Below are 21467 nucleotides of genomic sequence, written 5' to 3'. Positions count from 1 at the left end.
TATTTACTCTTGAAAATTTATTTTTTTTCAATTAAACTATTATTTTTCTATGTGTAATTAGCAAAAATAGGTGTCCAATATTAATAATTTATATTAAAATTTTAAATATTTCTATTATTATAAATAATAATGTAAAATATTTTTATAAATTTGATATTTATATTTAAAAAATAACTAACATAATCCAATATGCAATGTGAATATCAATATATATTACTCCGTATTATTATTGAAGAAGATATTACAAGATCTTTGGCATAAAAAAAAAATCCAAAAACCAAAATAAAACTTAATATTTTTGATCAAATAATCACGCAAATCGCGTGATTACCCGCCGTTAGGTATCAGATTTCCAACTTCGAATCTTCCTCACACTGGGTATTATCCACTACACAGTCGCACATTTCAAATATTTACAGCATCTGCAAAGAAAGCATATTGACCGTACATTTCTTTGATAATAAAATCAACGGCCGCGTATATCTGGCGCACGTTTGCTACCGAGGCTACGCATACACCTGAACTTAACCCATGAGATTATCCTTATGAACCCCGTCTCATCGGAAACTTGTTAAACGCATTCGTCATTTGGTTTCAATTTCTCCCTCCCTTTAATCTGAACCCTTTTCCCCTTCCCTCCCAAATTCTCCCTCTCCACATATACATACAATTCTGTACGTATACACTAAGTTTCTGTGAACGCCGGCTCTCAAATCGTGATTTTTGGTTCTTTGTTCCCCTCTCTGTTATTTCTCTCTCTTGTATTGAAGCTTTTATGGAGATGTTGATGGAAATGATAGATTCGTGCTCGCTTTCGTTGGTTTTTGAGATGCGTGGAGGACTTGGCGCCGTGAATCGAATAGCTCGACGGTTTACGAAGATACCGATAATACCGTACCCCCGTGCAGGCCGCTATATTGTAAGTTAAGGGCTGTCTAAAAAAACTTCAATCTAGGGTTCGTTTTTAAATTTCGTTTTGTCTATCTTTACACTTTCTGTACAATAAGCTGGGAGAATTGAAGTTTCAAGGACTTAAGTGTGTGTTTTCATTCTCTAAAAACGTTGAAATTTAAGAACTCTGGAGAGGATTTAAGGAGCATCGAGTTGTTGAGAAGAAGAGTTAATTAGTGGAAAATGCCTTGCTTTCCTCTCGAATTGTCTGTTGGAAGTTGAAAATTGGCAGCATTTCTGGTGAATGAAAATTGAATCTTCTAGTTTGTTGTTATAAACAATTTTATGAGTTCAAGCGCTCTCGGTTTGGATCTATATGGGATTTGCGTGTCGGTGTAAGGAATTGCAAAGCACCTGCTTGTGAAAGTTGATTGCACTTTTTCTAAGATTGATTTTAGGATTGTGGCTTGTGAGCATTGAATGGGGGGAGGTAAGGTACTAGGTCTTCCTAAGAAGAGTGGTTGTAGTTTGAAAGAGCAATTAGCTCAGAAGACGTTGCATAATGTGAGGCAGCAGGGGCACACGTATATTGAGCTTAGGGAGGATGGCAAGAGATTTGTGTTTTTCTGCACCTTATGTCTTTCTCCGTGCTATAGTGATTCAATTCTATTTGATCACTTGAATGGTAATCTTCACACTGAAAGGCTAGCTGCTGCTAAAGCTACTTTGTTAAAACCAAATCCGTGGCCATTTAATGATGGTGTTCTTTTCTTTTATGATCATGAGCAAGATAAGCCTCTTCCTCTCTCAAATGGTGAGCAAACCAAGATTTTAGATATAGATTGGAATACTGATGATAATGCTCTTGCTATTGTCAAATATGACGAGAACTTACTGCCTGATGTTGGTGAGAAGGCTGCAGAAGCTGATGCTGATTTTGAGAATAGTACCATTTCTAGTGATGGAGATAACCATCAGGTGAATATTCCAGGTGTACTGCGAAGAGATGAGATATCAGAACTAGTAGTGAAGCATATTGGTACTTCACGGATTGCTACAAGGATCAGTGAGAAGGATGAGGCTTCTAGACAAGTTCGTAGAATATGGTGTGAGTGGCTTGGGAATAAGGATTCTGGTGATGAGGATGACATTATGCTTCCAGAGCATGACTTTGCCGTTGTCATTTTTCCTTATGGTTACAGTTTAGGTAGGAAGGGCTTACTTGAGGAAGTAAGGTGTTTGCTTCCTCCTAGTCCTCTTTCGGAGTCTGATGAAACTGGCAGCGCTAAAAGCAAAAAGAGGAAATCATTTTCTGATCCTGAGGATGTCAGTGAGTCTTTAAGCAAGCAATGTGATTCTTCAGGTGAAGAATCTCAATCTTCAGATACAAGGTTATTGTTAAATGGTTATGATGATCAATTACTGCATTCAAGAGTTATTTCTAGTAAAACCATACGGAGACAATTGAGAAAACAACAGCAAGTAGCCGCTGAGAGAATGTGTGACATCTGCCAACAAAAGATGCTTCCTAGTAAAGATGTTGCCACACTTTTGAACATGAAAACGGGAAGACTTGTATGCAGCAGTAGAAATATGACTGGAGTAAGACTTTCTTCCCAACTCTTGTACTTTTTTTTTTTTTTTTTTTTTCACATTTATTTGGTTGCCTTCCAATTGTACGGTGTTCTTTTGCCGTGTTTTCTCTAATGTTATGTTACATCAAAGATTCACAGTTCTGCATAAAAAGTTTTTGGAGTAATTTTATACATTCTGAGTTGTAACTCTTTATCTGCACAGGCATTTCATGTATACCACACTTCTTGCCTCATCCACTGGATACTTCTTTGTGAGTTGGAAATGTATGGGAAACAATCTGATGAACCTAAAACAAAACGAAGGTCTCGGAGAAAGGCCGGGTCAAATCACAAGGGAGAGAAAAAGAATGGGGCCATTAGAAAACAAATTTCTTCAATCTTCTGTCCAGAATGCCAGGGTACAGGGATGAAGATTGATGAAGATGACTTAGAGAAACCAACTATCCCTCTGTCTGAGGTTTGCAAGTTGCATATTATTTTTGTTGCTTTTTAATGTTCCTCCACATATATTCTACTATCTGAGAGTATGATTCTGTATAATTCCTCTCATAGTATTGTATATTATTCTCACAGGAGTCATTGCCTATCTCTTAATAGTTCATTTACTATTTCAGATATATAAATTCAAAATCAAACTTAGTGATGCACGCAAGGCGTGGATAAGAAGTCCAGAGACACTGAAGAACTGCTCAACAGGCTTCCATTTCCCTCCCTCATCTGAAGATTCGTGTCAGGTTTTGAGATTTTCATATTGAGCATTATTTTGGAGGAAGGATGTAACATTGTCACTGTAGTTTATATTTGTGATTTGATAAGACTGATTTATGTTGTCCGGTAAAAAATTGCTTCAATGGGGGAGGTTCATTGATGTTGATAGTTTTGTGTTTTTGTTGTAACCAGGAATTTGTAACACCATTGAAGCTGCTGCAGTTTTATCGGGTGAATGATTAAAGCTGAGGCCAGGCTGTCTAAGATAGATGTTTGTGTTACTGAAAGGAACCAGAATGTTGATATGTGGAACGTTCAAGTAAAATTGCTGTAAATACTCAGTATTTCAAAGAATTGATGCGTAGAAACCATTTAAAGCATGTAGTAGTGACACATTGACAAGAAGCTTGCTTTTGTACATTTCTGGCGTTTCTTGTTTAAGAGAGAAGGATTAATTAGGAGTTGGTTGGTCTATGCTGCAAAACTTTGTTATTATTATTATTATTTTTGGTTAAATATATAGATATCTATGTATGCCTGATTTGGACATGTTTCTAAGTACCCATCCAATTGCAGGACAGTATCTGCTATCTGACCTGAAATGTAGAGAAATTTTTACTACTAGCATGCGTAGCAATTTGATAATGTTTACATGCTCTGTAATTGATTGTGATTTATTTGATATATATCTCACTTTTGTCCTTCGTTTTGATTAAAATAATACGGAGTATATCCCGTAACAATATTTATTCATTTAATTTTAAAAGACGTCCCCATTTTCTCCGAGCGTGCATGGGGACAGTCATTATGAGATCAGAATTGAATTGTCTTTTGGCTGCTTCAGTTCAGGGCATATGAACATATAATGGTGAAACAGGAGACAAGGAGTAGGGGCTACAGCCGTGCCTGTACACATTTATGGTAATACTAGTATTTTTTATGCGCGATGTGTAAAAAATAGGTGCCCAATATTAATACATTATATTAAAATTTTAAATTTATTTAGATTTTAAATATTTAAATTATTCTAAATAATAATAATAATGTAAATCATTTTTATACATTTGATATTTATATTTATGTAATAATTAACATATAACTCAAATATTTAATGTGTATATATTATTATTAATGAAGAAGATAAGAAAATATATGGTGGATGCATGTGCATGGTAACAATAGTGGAAAAGATAACGGAAGTTATAACGGTAGGGGTATGTTTGTCAAAAATATTTTAATGTACAACCTTTATAGCATAATGTACAAAAAAACTTAACGGAAAAAACGGACATAACTCAGGGGTATAACTTCCATTCACACTTATTATGTTTTTAGAATACACATACACATGGAGCTTTAAATTATTCAAAAAGTGTTGAAATGGAGATCGATATGATGATACGATGATATATACCGGGACGGAGCTGGCCTGGGAGCTCTCTACCTCTCTCATCGCTCTCCGCTTCTCTCGTTGCTCTCCGGGCTCTCTGCCTCTCTCATCGCTCAGCAAACACAAGCTACTGTATCTTTCGTCTCCTCTCAGGACTCGCTCTGTCACGTCTGTGCCTCTGTTCTCGCACGGACGGCACGGTCGCACCTCGCTAGTCGCCACCAAACACGGAACACCGGCAACCGGTCACCGCCTCACTGGTCAGCAGGCAGGGCCGGTCCTATCATTTTATAGGCCCGGGGCAGGATTAAAAAAAATGGGCCCCAATTAATATATATTTCATGCCTAAAATTTAAATTAAATAAGAAAAAATTATTAATATCAATAACTTTAAATAAGATTAACAAGTTTTTTAAAAAAAACAAGTTTTTAACGATTTTACATACACAGTAATAATCATGAAAAAAATTCTAGGTGATTTTCATAATGCAAAATAATAAATAATCGTATAAGTGCCTTTATAAATAAATAATATTGTCATTTATAAAAATGAATAAATAATTTAAAATCAAGTAAACTTATAAACAATAACATTGTTATCATAATAAATAATAAATTAATTATTATTAAAAAATTTATAAAACAATAATTACAAACATATGTGAAGCTAAAAATCTTTTTTGACTAGGAGCAAAAAATTAAAATATTTCAAAACGCAATAAAAAAACGCAAAAAGATATGAAACATAATTATCTAGATAAGATAGTTTGAACATAAAGCATATTATAAATCATACATCTTCTATATTATTTATATGATTTTTATAAATACTTTTTCTTTTAAGTAGATAAATTTTAAACTTTTTTAGAATAATTTGAATACAATGACACATGATAGAAGCTTCTATATTACATTGACTAGATATTCTTAAAAAGGTACGGAGTAAATTATCTTTTTTTTTTTTTTTTTTTTAATAATTCAATCTCAAAATATATCATATAACCCCCTTGGTCCTATTTTTACGTGTCTTGTTTGGTTAACATGAGTTGATTGCAGTTTTTTTTTAATTCAATTTTTTCATAATATGTTTAGTATAAGTATATAAAAATTTACAAATTTAGAAACTGCATTAAAAATATAATATAAAAATTTATATAATATAATATATTTAGTATAAATATATGAAAATTTATATATTTAAAAACTACATTAGAAATACAACTCCGTATTAAACAAAACAAACCAATAAAAATAAATTTTTAAAATATACATCAGAATATAAGCAAAGAAATAAAGTTGAGGAATTCTAAAATGTGAAGGGAAGGGTTGGATCACTGACTTCTAATTAAATGAGGTTAAAATTCAAGTATTTTACCATACAAGCTAATTCACCTTATTATAAAACATATGTATATAAATTACTTATACTCAATACATATATACTACATATATAAGAGATAGGATGGGGCCCTCCCCCAAGCATGGGCCCTGGGCAAGGGCCCAGCCTGTCCTTGCCCCAGGGCCGGCCCTGTCAGCAGGAGTCATCGTTGGTTCCTAATCTAGTAATCTCGCTCTTACACTTTGTCAATCTCACAATCACAATCAAGTTCGTAGTTTAGCTAATTATTTTTTGCCTTAATTTTCCTGTTTTTGCCCTAATTTTCTTAAAACTCTTAGACGTATGAAACCTTGACAAACTGAGAAAGGCTCTTGCTGTTCTTGGAGGATTGGTTTATTAACAAATAATTGAACATCGAAGTGCAAGTAAAATGTATTTAAAAAAAAAAAAAAAAAAAAACTTCAAGCTTGGGCGTACGTAATTTAAAAAGCCCAATTAGTCACTCCCTCAGCTTGTTTAAGGGAAATTATACTATTGACTATCATATTATGGTGATTTATATCGTAGACCATAGTCCACCCTTAAATCAAAAGACCTCATTTTTAATCTTTAAATTTTAATGGATTCTCAATTTTTTCGTTTCTCATGTTTCTACACAGCTATTAATCTATTTCAAATACAGAATTCACACTCTTAAGGTACATAATTTCATAAAAAAAAGAGTCCCAAAAAAACTCACAACACAAGACACATATACATATTGCATACTCCGTATTTATTTATTTTCAAATATGATTTAAGTAGATAATTTATGTTCTATAGGCACAAAATTTCATAACACGACATAAATTCATAACATACGACACACAATATGTTACGTGTTACACAATTACTAATCTATTCTAGGTACATAATTCATACTCTTAGGGTAAATAATTTCTTAACACAAGACACAAACTCACAAGACAAGACATATACCCATGTTATATATTTGCTTATTTTCAAACCTAATTTAGGTAGAGAATTTATGTTCTATAAGCACAAAAATTCACAATACAAGATATAAATTCATAATATAAGACACACTATGTTGTGTGGTACACAACTACTAATATGTTTAAGGTACAGAATTGATACTCTTAAGTTACAAAATTTCATAATACAAGACACAAAAACTCATAACACAGAACACATACACATTCTTTATAGTTAAAAAGAAAATATAACGTAAATTAAACTACCAAACAGTTGCCGTCAAAAGTAAATAAAAAATGACGTCATATAAGATCAGGGTCCACGGTATAATGTTCTTCATATTATAGGATGAATTACTGATAAAATTTTATTTTTAATATATTGAAAAAATCATTTTTAGTACTATACTAAAAATAAATTTGTATATAAGTGATCCATAGTATAATACGGAGTAATTGCTTGTTTAAAAACTCTTCCTTCACCATTAGTCCATTACACGTGGCCTATCAGGCATAATTGATAATTCAAAGTAACATTTCAGAAATTATAAAATAGTGGATTTTTGTTTTCACTTTTTCATGAAATTTTCAAATTATAAAATAAAATTTACAACATGTTATTGTGATTAAATGCTAAAAATAAATCAAATTTACATGTTAGACTGTGTTATTATTATATACTATGTTTTAATATATATAATTAGTTATGTAATAATCTGTTAATGATGTAGTCTCTAGCCTAGAAGATAGTTCTCTCTCTGTGAGAGTATTAATGTAACTATGATTCTGTTATTCAATTAATCATCTTTTCCCAAGTTCATCTGGTATCAGTTAGCCAGTAGGGATCTCTCCTTTTTTTTTCTCTCTCTTCTTCTCCGGTCGACAATGTCGTCCAGTTCCGAACGCACACTCACAACCACCACCATCTCCTCCCCAAACACCCACCCAAACTCCCTCCCTAGTGCGCACCATTTTGTGTCGCTTAAATTAACCCATCGGAACTACCTGTATTGGAGAACCCAAATAATTCCCTTCTTAAGAGGACAACGACTCCTCGGCTTCATTGATGGCACACGGCCGTGCCCCTCTCCGGTCATCGAACTGCCGGCCGGTAGCCCGGCAGATGCGGCGTCTGTTGTCGCAAATCCGGAGCATGAAGCTTGGATTGAGCAGGACGCCTCTATTTTGTCGCTGCTCATATCCTCAATTTCTGAAGAGGTTATGTATCTCACTCTCGGCCAGACAACGTCTCGTGCGGTGTGGCTTGCGGCGGAAACGGCGCTCGGCTCCTCCTCCCAAGTCCGCTGCCTCAACCTCATGGGGCAGTTTCAAGCACTCCGGCAGGGAGATAGCTCCACACCGGAGTACCTCGGCCGTGCTCAGCATCTAGTGGAGGATCTTGCACTCGCCGGGCGACTGCTAACGTTGACGGAGCAGAACTTGTATGTCTTCCGGGGGCTGCGACCGGAGTTCCGGTCTATGGCGGTCACCGGTACGCCGGTGACGATTCCGCAATTGGCGGATTACTTGCAGGCGCAGCAGTTCATCCATGCGGATGACTTCCCAGCCTATCAACCTGCCACGGCGAATGGAGCTCCCTCGGCATTCTATGCCGGTCGTGGTGGACGCCACCAAAACAGTGGAGGCCGTGGTGGCCAGTCTCGCGGCGGCGGCAACCGCGGAGGCAATCGCGGAGGTGGAGGCCGCGGAGGACGTGGCCGGAACGGTGGCTTGCGCTGCCAGATTTGCAGAGTCCAAGGGCACTCGGCGGCCTTCTACTACAAGCGATATTCGGAGCCACCACCTTCGGCGCATGTTGCGGTTGCTGGAGACGGAGGCAGTGCAGGCGCGACGTCGGCAGTCACCTCCTGGCTGCCGGATACGGGCGTATCCACTAATGCATCGCCGGATCCCGGAGTCATATCGCAGGCCGAAGAATATCACGGTGATGACGTTCTGAGAGTGGGTAATGGCACAGGTTTGGCAATCTCGAGTGTGGGTCGTGCAGTAATTCCTACGGTCATTAAACCTTTACAATTGTCTCATGTCTTACATGTCCCTGAGTTGTCGGTCTCATTATTATCTGTAAATCGTTTTACAAAAGATAATAATTGTTACTTCGAATTTCACCCTGATTTTTTTGTTGTGAAGGATTCCATCACACAGGCAGTTCTGCTTAAAGGTCCGAGCTCGGGGGGACTATACACATTGTCAGTTCCAAGTCCGCATCATGCGTTTGTCTCTGCTCGTGCCTCTTCCACAATTTGGCATCAGCGTCTCGGTCATCCCCACGAACAAGCCCTAAAACGAGTTTTACAAAAATGTCCGGTTGAATCAAATAAAAATGTAACTCGTAGTTTATGCTCATCTTGTCAACTCGGGAAATCCTCTCGATTCCCGTTAGATAGGGTAGCTAAATCTAGCAATAATATCTTAGACCTTATCTATACTGACATTTGGGGTCCCGCACCTGTTATTTCTGCGGATGGCTCACGTTACTTTGTACTCTTCGTAGATGATAATACCCGCTATTGTTGGTATTATCCGCTACGACTCAAAACCGATATATACAAAATTTTCGAGGTTTTTCGGGCGACGGTAGAACGTACATTTTCACGTTCTATCAAGTCCATCCAGTCTGATTTGGGGGGGGGGGGGGGGGGGGGGGGATATCAAAAGTTACATAAAGTTTTTACCTCCTTAGGAATTGTGCATAGGCAATCATGCGCCTATACGCATGAGCAAAACGGGCGCGTTGAACGCCGGCACCGGCATATTGTCGAGACCGGTCTTGCCATGATGGCCCAAGCCTCTGTCCCACAAAGGTATTGGGATCATGCCTTTGAAACAACAACGTACTTAATAAATCGGTTACCGTCGTCTTCACTCCAGTTTGATACACCTTACCACCGATTATATCAGTCTCCACCCACTTACACATATTTGCGTGTATTCGGGTGTCGTTGTTTCCCATACCTTCGTCCATACAACCGTCATAAAATTGAGTATCGGTCAAGTCCGTGTGTCTTCTTAGGTTACCCACCGTCCTTTAGGGGTTACCGCTGCATGGACCTAAACACCGGGAAAACTTACATCTGTCGCCATGTCCGCTTCGATGAAAGTCACTTCCCTTTTGCTAACAAGGACCCGGTACAGTCTGGAGCACGTGAAGTCGTACCCAGTCTACCTTGGGGGTCTAGTCCCATCTTGCACCAAAATACGACTGTTGAGGCTGCAGCCACCGCTCCGTGTCCGGTTATAGAACCGGCTCCAGCTCGGCCTCCTGTGGTCAAAAGACGAGGACGTCGAGCTCAACCTCAGGAACGGGTCCATGTTATGCGGCTCAGGCGCATGACACAAGGGACTGGGGAACAGTTTCATGTGTTAACAGCATCCACGGATGACCCGACTTGCTACTCTCAAGCGGTGGGCCATCCACAATGGCGAGACGCAATGGACCAAGAGTTCAACGCGTTACTGCATAACAACACGTGGACTCTTATTCCAGCTACTCCGGCCATGAACATAATAGGGTGCAAATGGGTCTTTTGCACCAAGCGAAAAGCCGATGGCACGGTGGAACGTTATAAGGCTCGGCTGGTTGCCAAAGGCTACAATCAAGTAGCCGGTGAGGACTTTTTTGAGACATTCAGTCCGGTTGTTAAACCGACCAAGGTTCGGCTATTACTTTCTTTGGCCATTTCCCGTGGGTGGACACTACGACAGCTATATGTTCACAACGCCTTCCTGAATGGGCGTCTGGCTGAGACAGTCTTTATGCGGCAGCCACCAGGCTACGAGGATCCTGATCATCCTGATCACGTCTGTCACTTACAGCGTTCCCTATATGGGTTGAAACAGGCACCCCGCGCCTGGTTCAAACGCTTACATGATTTTCTGATTCTCACAGGGTTTGTTGCTTCCAAAACAAATGTGTCTCTGTTTCACTACTCCGCTGCTGATGCTCGAGTATTCTTACTTTTTTTACGTGGACGACATCATCATGCTCGGAAGTGACACAGGCTTAGTTGATTCTATACTAAGGCAACTGGCGACGGCCTTCAAAATTCGGGATCTAGGGCAACCGACGTTCTTTCTCGGCATAGAAACCATTTCTATAACCGGGGGTATGATGCTTTCACAAGGTCGTTATATGCGGGATATTCTACAGCGAGCCGGCATGTCTGATTGCAAGGCGTTAGCCACTCCGGCTTCTGTGACTCAACCCGTGTGTCAGTCCACTGACTCCTTCGACAACCCAACACAATATCGCCGGCTAGCTGGAGCTCTTCAGTATCTCACCATCACTCGGCCGGATCTGTCTTATTCGGTCAACCGGCTATGTCAGTTCATGCATTCACCGACTGATGAGCACTGGGGTCTACTGAAGCGAGTCCTTCGTTATATAAAAGGAACTCTGGAATACGGTCTACGCATCACGGCTTCAGGGGTCTCGGATATTCATGCCTACTCCGACTCGGATTGGGCCGGTTGTCCTGTTGATCGCAAATCCACAAGTGGGTATGCAGTTTTCTTTGGCGCAAATCTTATCTCCTGGGTCTCTCGGAAACAGCGCACCGTCGCACGCTCGTCGACTGAGGCAGAGTATAAGGGGCTTGCAGATGTCTGTGCTGAGGTTACCTGGGTTGTGTCCTTGCTGCGAGATCTCGGATTAGGGCCTGTCTCTACGCCCACGCTATGGTGTGACAATCTAGGTGCGACGTATCTTTGTGCAAATCTGGTGTTCCATGCGCGCACCAAACACGTTGAGGTTGACTATCACTTTGTCCGAGACAAAGTTTCAGCTGGAGACCTTCAGGTTCATTTTGTATCTACCAAGGATCAACTAGCGGATATCTTCACCAAACCGCTTCCAGCAGCGTGGTTCGCAACTCTGCGTAGCAAGCTCAATGTGGTTCCTCACCTACCTTGTGCTTGAGGGGGAGTGTTAGACTGTATTATTATTATATACTATGTTTTAATATATATAATTAGTTATGTAATAATCTGTTAATGATCTAGTCTCTAGCCTAGAAGATAGTTCTCTCTCTGTGAGAGTATTAATGTAACTATGATTCTGTTATTCAATTAATCATCTTTTCCCAAGTTCATCTTACAAAGTATATATTAACATATACTTTGTAGTTATCATAAAAATGACATCATATCCTATTAAGTTAATCTATATCATAAAATTGGTTTATTATCAAACACTTCCAATTCAATCATTTACATTATTTTTTTGGTGCGTAATCATTTACATTATTAATTAAACACCTCTTAGGATTGTAATTTGCAGCTCGTCAAATAACATGCTTGAAGTGCACCACCACTAAGGGTACTTATCCGTAAAGAAATTAATTTTCCCTAGCTAAATTCTTCCAAAAGATTGAACCCCAACTCTAAATTTTTCCTAGCTAAATTGGTCTGGTAGTTAGTTGAGTAATCACAAAATTTCAAGTTTGATTTTCAGTGAGATTTACCTTTTATTTTTATTTTTTAGTATTATTGACTTTATTACAAGGTAGTAATTGAGAACTAGACCATATTTTATAAATATACCACACAAAGAAAGTATATATTAAAATAAATGAATATATCAATTATGGTCTCTATTTCTTTAAAACCCCTTCAAGAAGCATTTTAACTTTTTCTTTTTGTTAATTGTATTGATGCTGCTTGGTTTAGATTTATCTTTCTTCTTCCTTAATGCGTAAAAGGATGATTAGCACGCACGAGCAGCTTAATTAATTCTTCAATGGTAAATTAGGAATAAAAACACAAAATCTAGAGATTCATTTAATGTGGTGGGCTTTTTATGAGCACCAAATACTAATTCTTTCACTTAATAGGTCACTAAGTTACCATAATTTACTCTTCTACTATCTTGTTCAGCTAGGTGTAAAGGCAGAATTTGACCATTTGTGAAAAAAAAAAAAAAAAAAAAAAGAAGAGGCATGATAAGTACATTTCATTTTAACAAAAAAAATTTATAACAAACTATTCTTTGTATTTTTCTAATTGAACATATACGGTCGATGGCTTTTGAAAAATAATAAAGAAACCAACTCTAGAACCACTATATAATTATCAATTAATTTTAAATTAGGTTATATGTACACGCTAGTCTATATGCAATGATTGAAATTTTAAAAATAAAATAAACGATGGGGATGGATTTATTCGGGGAGTCATTATGCCCTTAAAATATAATTAATTATTAATACTAAATTATGTTATTCGAAAGTAATAATATTAGTGAATGTATCCATTGAGATTTTTATATATTATCCCTTCACTTGGTGCTTACTTTTCCAATAACAATCGACCAATAAATAATCAGCGAAATAAAATATAAATAAATAAATAGTAAAGCAATCGTTGGCCTGTTACGATAATATCAACATATATAAGATGTGGAGGATTTGGACTTCTCTTTCTAATAATAATTATAATATAATTATTATTTAATTAATTATTCTTCGAGAAGGAAGACGTTTCAACGTTGATACTCCCACATTCGGCACCGACACCGGCCTAGTAGTCTATCTAAAATTGAGTTTTTCCTATTTTCAAATATATACCGGGTTTGGGTTTGTGTTTGTGTTAGGAATTATGACTTCTTAGATTTATTAATGGGTTGTGTTAGTACTAAGTGGCTTGTGGTTCATTGGTATTGGATTGCTCTTTTATGTGGGACGTCTTAGTTTCAAGTCTCAGTGTAAGTGTAGGTTGTATGATTATTGTCCCTTTTTTTTTTTTTTTTTGTAATAAAAAAAGGATTGTGTTTGTATTTAATTTTAACGGAATATTATTAACTTTGTTACAATGTATTTGTCCATATATATTTTTTGGGATTTGAACCTGTTATCTTCTATTTATGAGAGTTACAATTATGTCGTTTGATCATAATTATTTATAATTTATTTATTTTAAAGAAATTTTTATTCTTTAAAATTTCAATTTCTTCAAAATTATTTTTACAAATTTCATTTTTAATGTGTGTGTGTGTGACAGATCAGAGAACCACATGCCTAGGAGCAGTGTTGCAAAAATCGTGCCTAGGCGCTAGGAGGCCGCCGCGAGTAATGGCCTCGGCGGCCTCTTCCGCGGCCGGCCGGTTCGGCGGTTAGGCGATTTTTTTTTTTTGAAATGTCGGTAAAATTTCGGAAGGCATAACTTTTGACTTGGTTGTCCGATTTGGACAATTTTTTTTTTCAAATCGCGTATTTTTTCGAGATCTATACACCACAAACAGCCAAAGGCAGTTTGGTCCACTAATTTCTCAAAAAAATGCTTCTTTAGCTCTTAATTTTAGTTTTTTATGTATTTAGATGGTTTAAACAATCTTTTGAACACTTTTACAACCACTTTCGTAAATAGTTTCTAAGAAATAACTATGGAAACCTTAGGTTTTATTACTAAATTTTAAAAAAAATTTATTTTTAATTTTATTTTTAATTTAAAAAAAAAAAAAAAAAAAAAAAAAAAAGGCGCCTAGGCGCCCCCTTGCCGCCTAGGGGGCGCCTAACGTGTTTTGCAACATTGCCTAGGAGAGACTGAGAACCAATCACAACCGTCCACGTGTCCAAATTTAACGGATCAGAAACATTATTTTTTACAAAAACACGGTGACATTTTGCAAATAATTGAACTTTGAAGTGCAAGTAAATTGTGTTAAAAGTGCAAGTAACAATTTCATATAGTGCACCGAAGTGCAAGTAAAATGTATTAAAAGTGAAACAAATAATATACATTGAGCATTAATATTAAGTTCACCTAACGTTAACGTTAAGTGCACCAATGTGAAAGATGTTATTATTAGGTGCACCAAAGTTAAAAAGGTAAATTACTTGCACTATTAAGTAAAAATGGTTGCATTTTTAAGTGATTTTACTTGATTTTTTATTTGCACACTTGCACTAGTTACTTGCACTTTTAATACATGTTACTTGTACCAAAGTTCGAGTTTATTTACGATAATGCCGCCACGTTTTTTTTTTTTTTAAAAAATTACATCTGATCCATTAAATCTGGACACGTAAACGACTGCGATTGGTTCTTAGTTCTCTCCTAGACATCCGTTTTCATCTTAGCACGCCCCTATGTGTGTGTATTGCTTATTAAAAATATAAAATTATAATTATTATTACTTGTTTAGTCAAATCTCTAAAATAACAATATTATTCCATTTTTTTTTAATTTCTAGTAAATAAAAACTGCATGGTTATAAAATAAAAAGGTTAAATATAATCATATATCTTTTAATTATTGTCCCTTTATAAACGTCCACATCAAACTTGCGATGAAGCCTACAAGTTGTAACCAATATAATTGACTAGTGATTGGTAGATAAGTCACAAGTGGTAAGCAAGATTACATATAAATTAATATGTGGGTTAGTGTAGTGTCTTTATAATGCTCCACTTCATAATTTTAAGGTTGTCATATATCTCAAATTTCAAATTTAATTTGCTCAAGTATAAACAATCATAACATGTGCAATTAAATGATCTAAGAAGTAGGCTTGTACAACTTAGTTTTACATTTTCTTGTTCTAAAATACGTTTATTTCAATTCTTTGTTGTTTTTTTTTTTTTTTTAAATCTGATTTTCTATTTAGTTTTTTTTTTTTTCCAAATGTACAAGTAAATACATTATTTTTTCTTTAATTTTATGTTTCTTTAAAAAATAGGGAGTTTTTAATTTTAATAGAGAGGCAACTTAGGCTCTGTTTGGCAGAGCTTATTTAGGAGCTTATAGCTTATTTTAAGTTACTAATATGTTATAAGCTCTGTTTGGTAATGTTCTCAAAATAAGCTCCTAGCTTAATATAGGAGCTTATTTTGGAACGCTGGCTTTGTTTGGCAAACCTAGCTGAAAGCTGAAAAGCTATAAGCTCGGAGTTGAAAATTGAAGAGCTGTTAAGCTAGCTATTATGATTGAAAGTGTTTGGTAAAATTAACTTTTTGATAAGCTGATAAATGTAAAAAGACTAAAAAGGACATCTTCATGAAATTTAAATTAGTTTCTTTACATATTAAAATTTAACATTTTGTCTTTAAAAAATTAACATTTTAAAATAAAACTACTAGCATAATCATGATCTAGCATCTCATAATGAAGTAGCAATATTGTTGTGAATCTCATAATAATAATAATAATAATAATAATAATAATAATAATAATAATAATAATAATAATAATAATAATAATAATAATAATAACATTTTAAAATAAGCCCCTAGCTTCCTAACTTTTTTTTTTTCCATCTTTATCCTTATTACTTTAAAGAAATGACACAATTAACCCTTTCCAATTAAAACATTTTTCTCTTCTCCTTTATCCGCAACTTTAACCTCAAATATTATTATTATTATTATTATTATTATTATTATTATTATTATTATTATTATTATTATTACAATATTGCTACTTCATTATGAGATGCTAGATCATGATTATGCTAGTAGTTTTATTTTAAAATGTTAATTTTTTAAAGACAAAATGTTAAATTTTAATATGTAAAGAAACTAATTTAAATTTCATGAAGATGTCCTTTTTAGTCTTTTACATTTATCAGCTTATCAAAAAGCTAATTTTACCAAACACTTTCAATCATAACAGCTAGCTTAACAACTCTTCAGTTTTCAGCTCCGAGCTTATAAGTTTTTAGCTTTCAGCTCCTTTTCAGCTTTCAGCTTCTAGCTTCTAGCTTTTCAGCTAGGTTTGTCAAACAGAGCCTTAAACAATCCTCCATTGACCGTTTTCCAAACACGTATTAGCCACCTACTATTGGGCATCAATCCTGCTGATGTTGTTATTATTATTTTTCGGGTGATAAAGAATTTTGCAATTATTATACCTGATAAATCTTGTTTGCGTAATAATCCGCATACTTCACATGAGATGCATGTATGACAATAGATAAACTCTGTATGGTTGGCTTGACTAAGAGTGTGTTGACAATAATTAAAACTTGTAACATTTTGACACAAAAATCATATTCTATCCCTTCAATCATTTCTTTCACGCCGTTGATGTTATTTGTTATGATGATAAATGGACACTTTTTGTCAAATTTTCAGTGGGAAAAGAAAAGAAAAGAAAATTTTTAAAACATAGAAATAGAAAATAAAGACCGTGACAATCAATGTATGGGCAATCCCTAATTTTTGCCAAAGAAAAAAAGACAAAACAAAAGAGAAGAGAAACATCCTCCCATTGTCACCTTCTGCCCACCTCCCATTATTTCCCATCAGTCGTCTCCGTGATGTCTACTACCACCGCCACCTCTACCCACCACTCACCAAAACCTCTCACCTAATTAAAAACCGAAAAAGACTCCCATACACTATTCTTTATCAGAATAGGACAGCTTAATTACTATGAGATATGGATGAGTTTTGTTTAATGTCACCAAACTTCGTATACCAATTCATTTAAATTTTAAACGTTAAATCGGGTTTCGTTTAACGTGACCACACTTTAATTTATCAAAGTATTAACTTTTACAAGTTGATGCTTAGATTGAATTCAATATAGTGGAATCTGCTTTGGCCTTTGGACATAAAGAGGCCATACCATGAAAGATTAGATAAGACTAAGGGAGCATTTGAAGAGTACAAGAAAAGAAGGGACCACCAGGCACCAACAATTGAATGCATTTATGAAATGGTCCCTTTGCTTGCACAGAAGTCTATCCCCGGATAGTGAAAGGAGAATAAAATAAAAATACCCAAATCACTCAGTTGATTCTTGACTGATAGATTATCGGCATAGACACAAGATTGAGCTCTGACAACCTTAGTGTCAGAGTTAGATTCTTTGTGGAATCAAACACTGGTCCTCCCACTTAGTTTACTGTTAGGTCGGGCCGGATGTGGAGGCTTTAAAGGCGAGAGAATTTCGCCTTTTGTGTGGGCAAGGTGAGAATAAAATAGAGAAATCCATTACACTCATATGCAGTGGAGAAGAAACCAGATGCCTTTTAGTTTTCAAAATTTTGGTACATCATAGTAATCACATCTTCACCTTCTCTACACAAGCTTAGACATGAAATCTTTAATTGGATGGAGGGAACCAAGGACTGAAGCTTTGTACCCATGATTCACTAAACAACTAGGGGGCTTTTTACAGGTATGATAAGAGCAGGAGGGGGGGGGGGGGGGGGGATCAAAACAAGAGAAGACATAATACTACACAACAGCAAAGGAAAAAACACAGCCTGCCAAGTGATCTATCAGCCTGCAGAATTTGCCTTCTCTGCCTTGGAGTAGAGCCACCAGCAGCCAGATGATAAGAGTTGGGATACGTGTATAAGTTCGATCCCGAGTTCCTAAACATCCCTGAATAAACCATTTCCCCAATCATCCCAATCATTGGATGGTTCAGTGCATTAGTTGCAGTGCCACTGAGGTTAAGCATGGGCGGGACGCTGTAACTGCCAGGATAAGGCTGGTACGATGGAGCGTTCTGTGGATAGCCTCGGTGATGGAGATATTGGGAACCGTTGGGGGTTGCAGCCGGTATCAGGACATGACCCTGACCCTGACCCTGACCACCCCATCTTGGACTTGGAGGCCTCTGTGGTATCACAATGCCAAGATTGGGAGCCTTCTTTGTGGTTAGGCCACGGCCATAGAGAGGAATCAAGGTCTTCTCTGAAACTTCGGCCTTGCAAACAGGGCACTGTGGGTGTTGGTGATCACCATCTTCAGCACAGTTATTCTGGGAATGCATCCATTTGTATATGCAGGGCCAACAGTAGAGATGGCCGCAGATCGTAACCACTGGATCCTGCACAAGATCCAGGCAAATATTGCAGTCGAAACCTCCAGATGGATTGCTTTCCAACTCATCCGCCCCGGGTGCGAGGGATTTCCACCTCTCGCTCAAGGGGATTGGCGCAACCTGTCGTTGGACCTGATGTTCCATTGCCATTCACGAGTTTCCTGAAGAACAAAACCGAAAATTTGTCAGATTTGTTCTGAAAGAGAACACGCAATTACTATGATGCACCAAGATCATAACACCAATATGAGCATTTAAGCACCAACCGCGTGATGGATTGTCACAAAACTGATAATAAAGTAGGGAAGAGGAACCAAACAATCACAGCATTTACAATAACTCTATCCTCTCAACGCCTACCCAACTACCAATTTCTTTCAAATTAAATGCACATGCAGCAATAAATCTTCTAAAAGAAGGCAGCAACTAAATTCCCTCAATTCTGCAAAACAAAAAGCACCCAAATAGTGCATAACGTGGAATCACTGTTATGGCACCATGTGGATCCACCACCTACACTCATACACCCAGTCCAGTTTCTTCATCAAGAATAAACTTTTTTGGCCAGAAATTTAGTTAATGGAAGCAAAGAATATCAACCCCTTTTCCATATTCCTTTTATGCTCAAAGATAATTAGTATAATTAGTATGTTATTGAAGAACACAAGGAAATTCAAAGATCTGATTCAGATGAATGGGTGATTCATGTGGCTTACAATAGATCTGTAGGTATGATGCAAAAAGATTCATTGATTTTGGTACTAAACTCAGAAGAGGAAACCCTCATCTTTATCCAAATAATTATACCCCGAAGAAACAAAATTTAGTACTAAAACAACAAAACCAGGTGCGAAAAACAAGGTGTGAACTAACAGTTTTAGGCAAAACATACAGCATAATTGTTAATTAGGCCAGCCGACAGATTTCAGGCTTAAGGCTTAAGATACGAGTACTCATCTTCACTCAAAAGCATCAAAAGCTTGGAAATTACCGGCCAAACCAGACCAACACATAAAACATCATCAGAAAAGACACAGACATACATAAAACTACAAGATTAAGAAACCACAACTAGTGCAAATCCCTGCAGCCTGCAAACTACTTACAAATTGGTACTAGGATTCCAAACGAAATCCAAAAATTCGATCTTTTCTCCAGAAGATTGATGGGTATTAAACCAAAAACTACCGCCTAGACTTAAACAATTCAAATAATGAACAGCACCACAAGCGCACACAGAAAACACACAGAACCCTCATATAAAGGGAAAGAAGTCGCATACCAAGATTAGAGTGTGGGTAGAGTTGAAGAACGCCGGGGAGCTTGAAATGAACGGTGAATCAAGAGAGCGGGTTCTTAAGGATTATAGTGAGAGAGTTATCCGCAGAGGTTAGAATGGAGCAGAGAAGATGAAAGAAATAGGTTGAATGAAGGCGGTATTATATATGGAGTAGGAAACCGCAATGGTATAAACAGAGAGTTGTTCTGGATAAACTATGATTTGTAATATGTATTATGTAGGCCACTCCTTACGTCGTCTCCAACGTGGCATTTACGTTGCCTTTTCATGTGACTCTACCGCCGGACCCTACCCTAAGTAACGTACCGACGTGGTAACGAACTATTGGTGTCACGATTTTTTATTTTTTGGAAATTTTAAAGCGGAGATTTTTCATTCGTACACGCTCTTTCTTTGATAATGTTGTACACTCCTATTTTATCGCAGCTCAAACCCAAATTTGGTCGTCTCAAGTTGATTTTTGACCGAGCAGCTTTCGTGCGGCTCACGAGCAACTTGACTCGTTTGCGCCCCTAGTGCCTAGTATTTTATCATATCATGGAGTAAATGTTTTGTGAGTGACAATTGTAAAGGTGCGTAGCATTTTCTTTCTGAGTAATATTATCAGTACTAAATGTTTCATCGTTTGCGATAACATAGTATGATTGATTATCTAACAAAGTAACATATTACTTTTATAATTAGTCAACTATAACGTATTACATTTTCTAACACGGAGTTGAATAGATTAATGAAATGTATCAGATATATTTCTAATAACTAGATAAATTTCATCTAAAGTGATTTTTTTTTTTGTTCTATGATGATCAAATTATGAAAATATCAATTTAATAACTGATGAATTACAACATGTTACACTCCCACTAAATAGTAATTTCAAACCTTTCTTCATGTTAAATATTCAATTTTATATGATATCTTTACTTTTTTTTTTATACTTTTTTTTTATTAGTGACGAGGAAAACAAGTGGTCACTAGTCAAGAGAGGTAACAAATTATTGGTGCCACGTTTTTTTATAAGTTTCTAAAGCAAAAATTTTGCATACATACACGCTCTTTATTATGACAATGCTATACACCTCTACTTTTACCACGCGCAACAAACACCACTCCCAATTATATAATATTAAAGATTAAAAATTAAATTAAATTAAAAAAAAATAGTGTCAAGTAATGGGTGTAAACGAGCCGATCCAAGTTCAACTCTTAGGTTGACTCGAGTTCAAGTTCGAAAAAATTTATGGCGGCTTAAACTCGAATTTGACCGATCTCGAATTGAGTTTAGACCGAGCGGCTTCCGTGCGGCTCACGAGCGACTTAATTCATTTATACCCCAAATGTCTAGTATGTTGTCATGTCATGGAGTATGCACATGTTCTGTGAGTGACAATTGTAAGGGTGTGCAGCATTTTCATTTCGGGTGATATTATTGACACTAAATATTTATTCGATTACGATAACATAGTATGATTGATTA

The 21467-nt window shown here is 36.5% G+C and overlaps 2 protein-coding genes across 4 annotated transcripts; one reads left to right on the top strand and one right to left on the bottom strand.

Moving 5' to 3' along the window:
- Positions 1–570: 570 nt before the first annotated feature.
- LOC109188046 lies at positions 571–3815 on the top strand. Its single transcript, XM_019338536.1, has 4 exons — positions 571–2493; positions 2689–2943; positions 3101–3220; positions 3387–3815. The coding sequence occupies exons 1-4, from the start codon at positions 1372–1374 to the stop codon at positions 3435–3437; spliced, it is 1548 nt and encodes a 515-aa protein (XP_019194081.1). The 5' UTR covers positions 571–1371; the 3' UTR covers positions 3438–3815.
- A 14015-nt stretch (positions 3816–17830) lies between these two features.
- LOC109188306 (E3 ubiquitin-protein ligase RMA1H1-like) lies at positions 17831–20270 on the bottom strand. Of its 3 annotated transcripts, none has more exons than XM_019338926.1 (2): positions 19973–20270; positions 17831–18851 (listed from the first exon to the last, which is right to left on the bottom strand). In XM_019338926.1, exon 2 carries the CDS (start codon positions 18838–18840, stop codon positions 18073–18075), a length of 768 nt encoding a protein of 255 aa, XP_019194471.1. In that variant the 5' UTR covers positions 18841–18851; positions 19973–20270; the 3' UTR covers positions 17831–18072. The 3 variants fall into 3 exon arrangements, with proteins under 3 accessions (XP_019194471.1, XP_019194472.1, XP_019194473.1); XM_019338927.1 differs by lacking the exon at positions 19973–20270 and adding an exon at positions 19775–19925; XM_019338928.1 differs by lacking the exon at positions 19973–20270 and adding an exon at positions 19797–19925.
- Between the last annotated feature and the right edge of the window lie 1197 nt (positions 20271–21467).

The sequence above is a fragment of the Ipomoea nil genome, unplaced genomic scaffold (genome assembly GCF_001879475.1).
Source record: "Ipomoea nil cultivar Tokyo-kokei standard unplaced genomic scaffold, Asagao_1.1 scaffold1421, whole genome shotgun sequence".
NCBI lineage: Eukaryota > Viridiplantae > Streptophyta > Magnoliopsida > Solanales > Convolvulaceae > Ipomoea > Ipomoea nil.
This window is presented reverse-complemented; position numbering and strand designations above follow the sequence as displayed.

Excerpts from the sequence above, each read along its gene's own strand:
- LOC109188046 (XM_019338536.1), top strand. The coding sequence starts at position 1,372 with ATGGGGGGAGGTAAGGTACTAGGTCTTCCTAAGAAGAGTGGTTGTAGT. Across the intron at positions 2,494-2,688 it reads GCAGTAGAAATATGACTGGA|GCATTTCATGTATACCACAC; the intron begins GTAAGACTTTCT and ends TTATCTGCACAG. Across the intron at positions 2,944-3,100 it reads CAACTATCCCTCTGTCTGAG|ATATATAAATTCAAAATCAA; the intron begins GTTTGCAAGTTG and ends TTACTATTTCAG.
- LOC109188306 (XM_019338926.1), bottom strand. The coding sequence starts at position 18,840 with ATGGCAATGGAACATCAGGTCCAACGACAGGTTGCGCCAATCCCCTTG.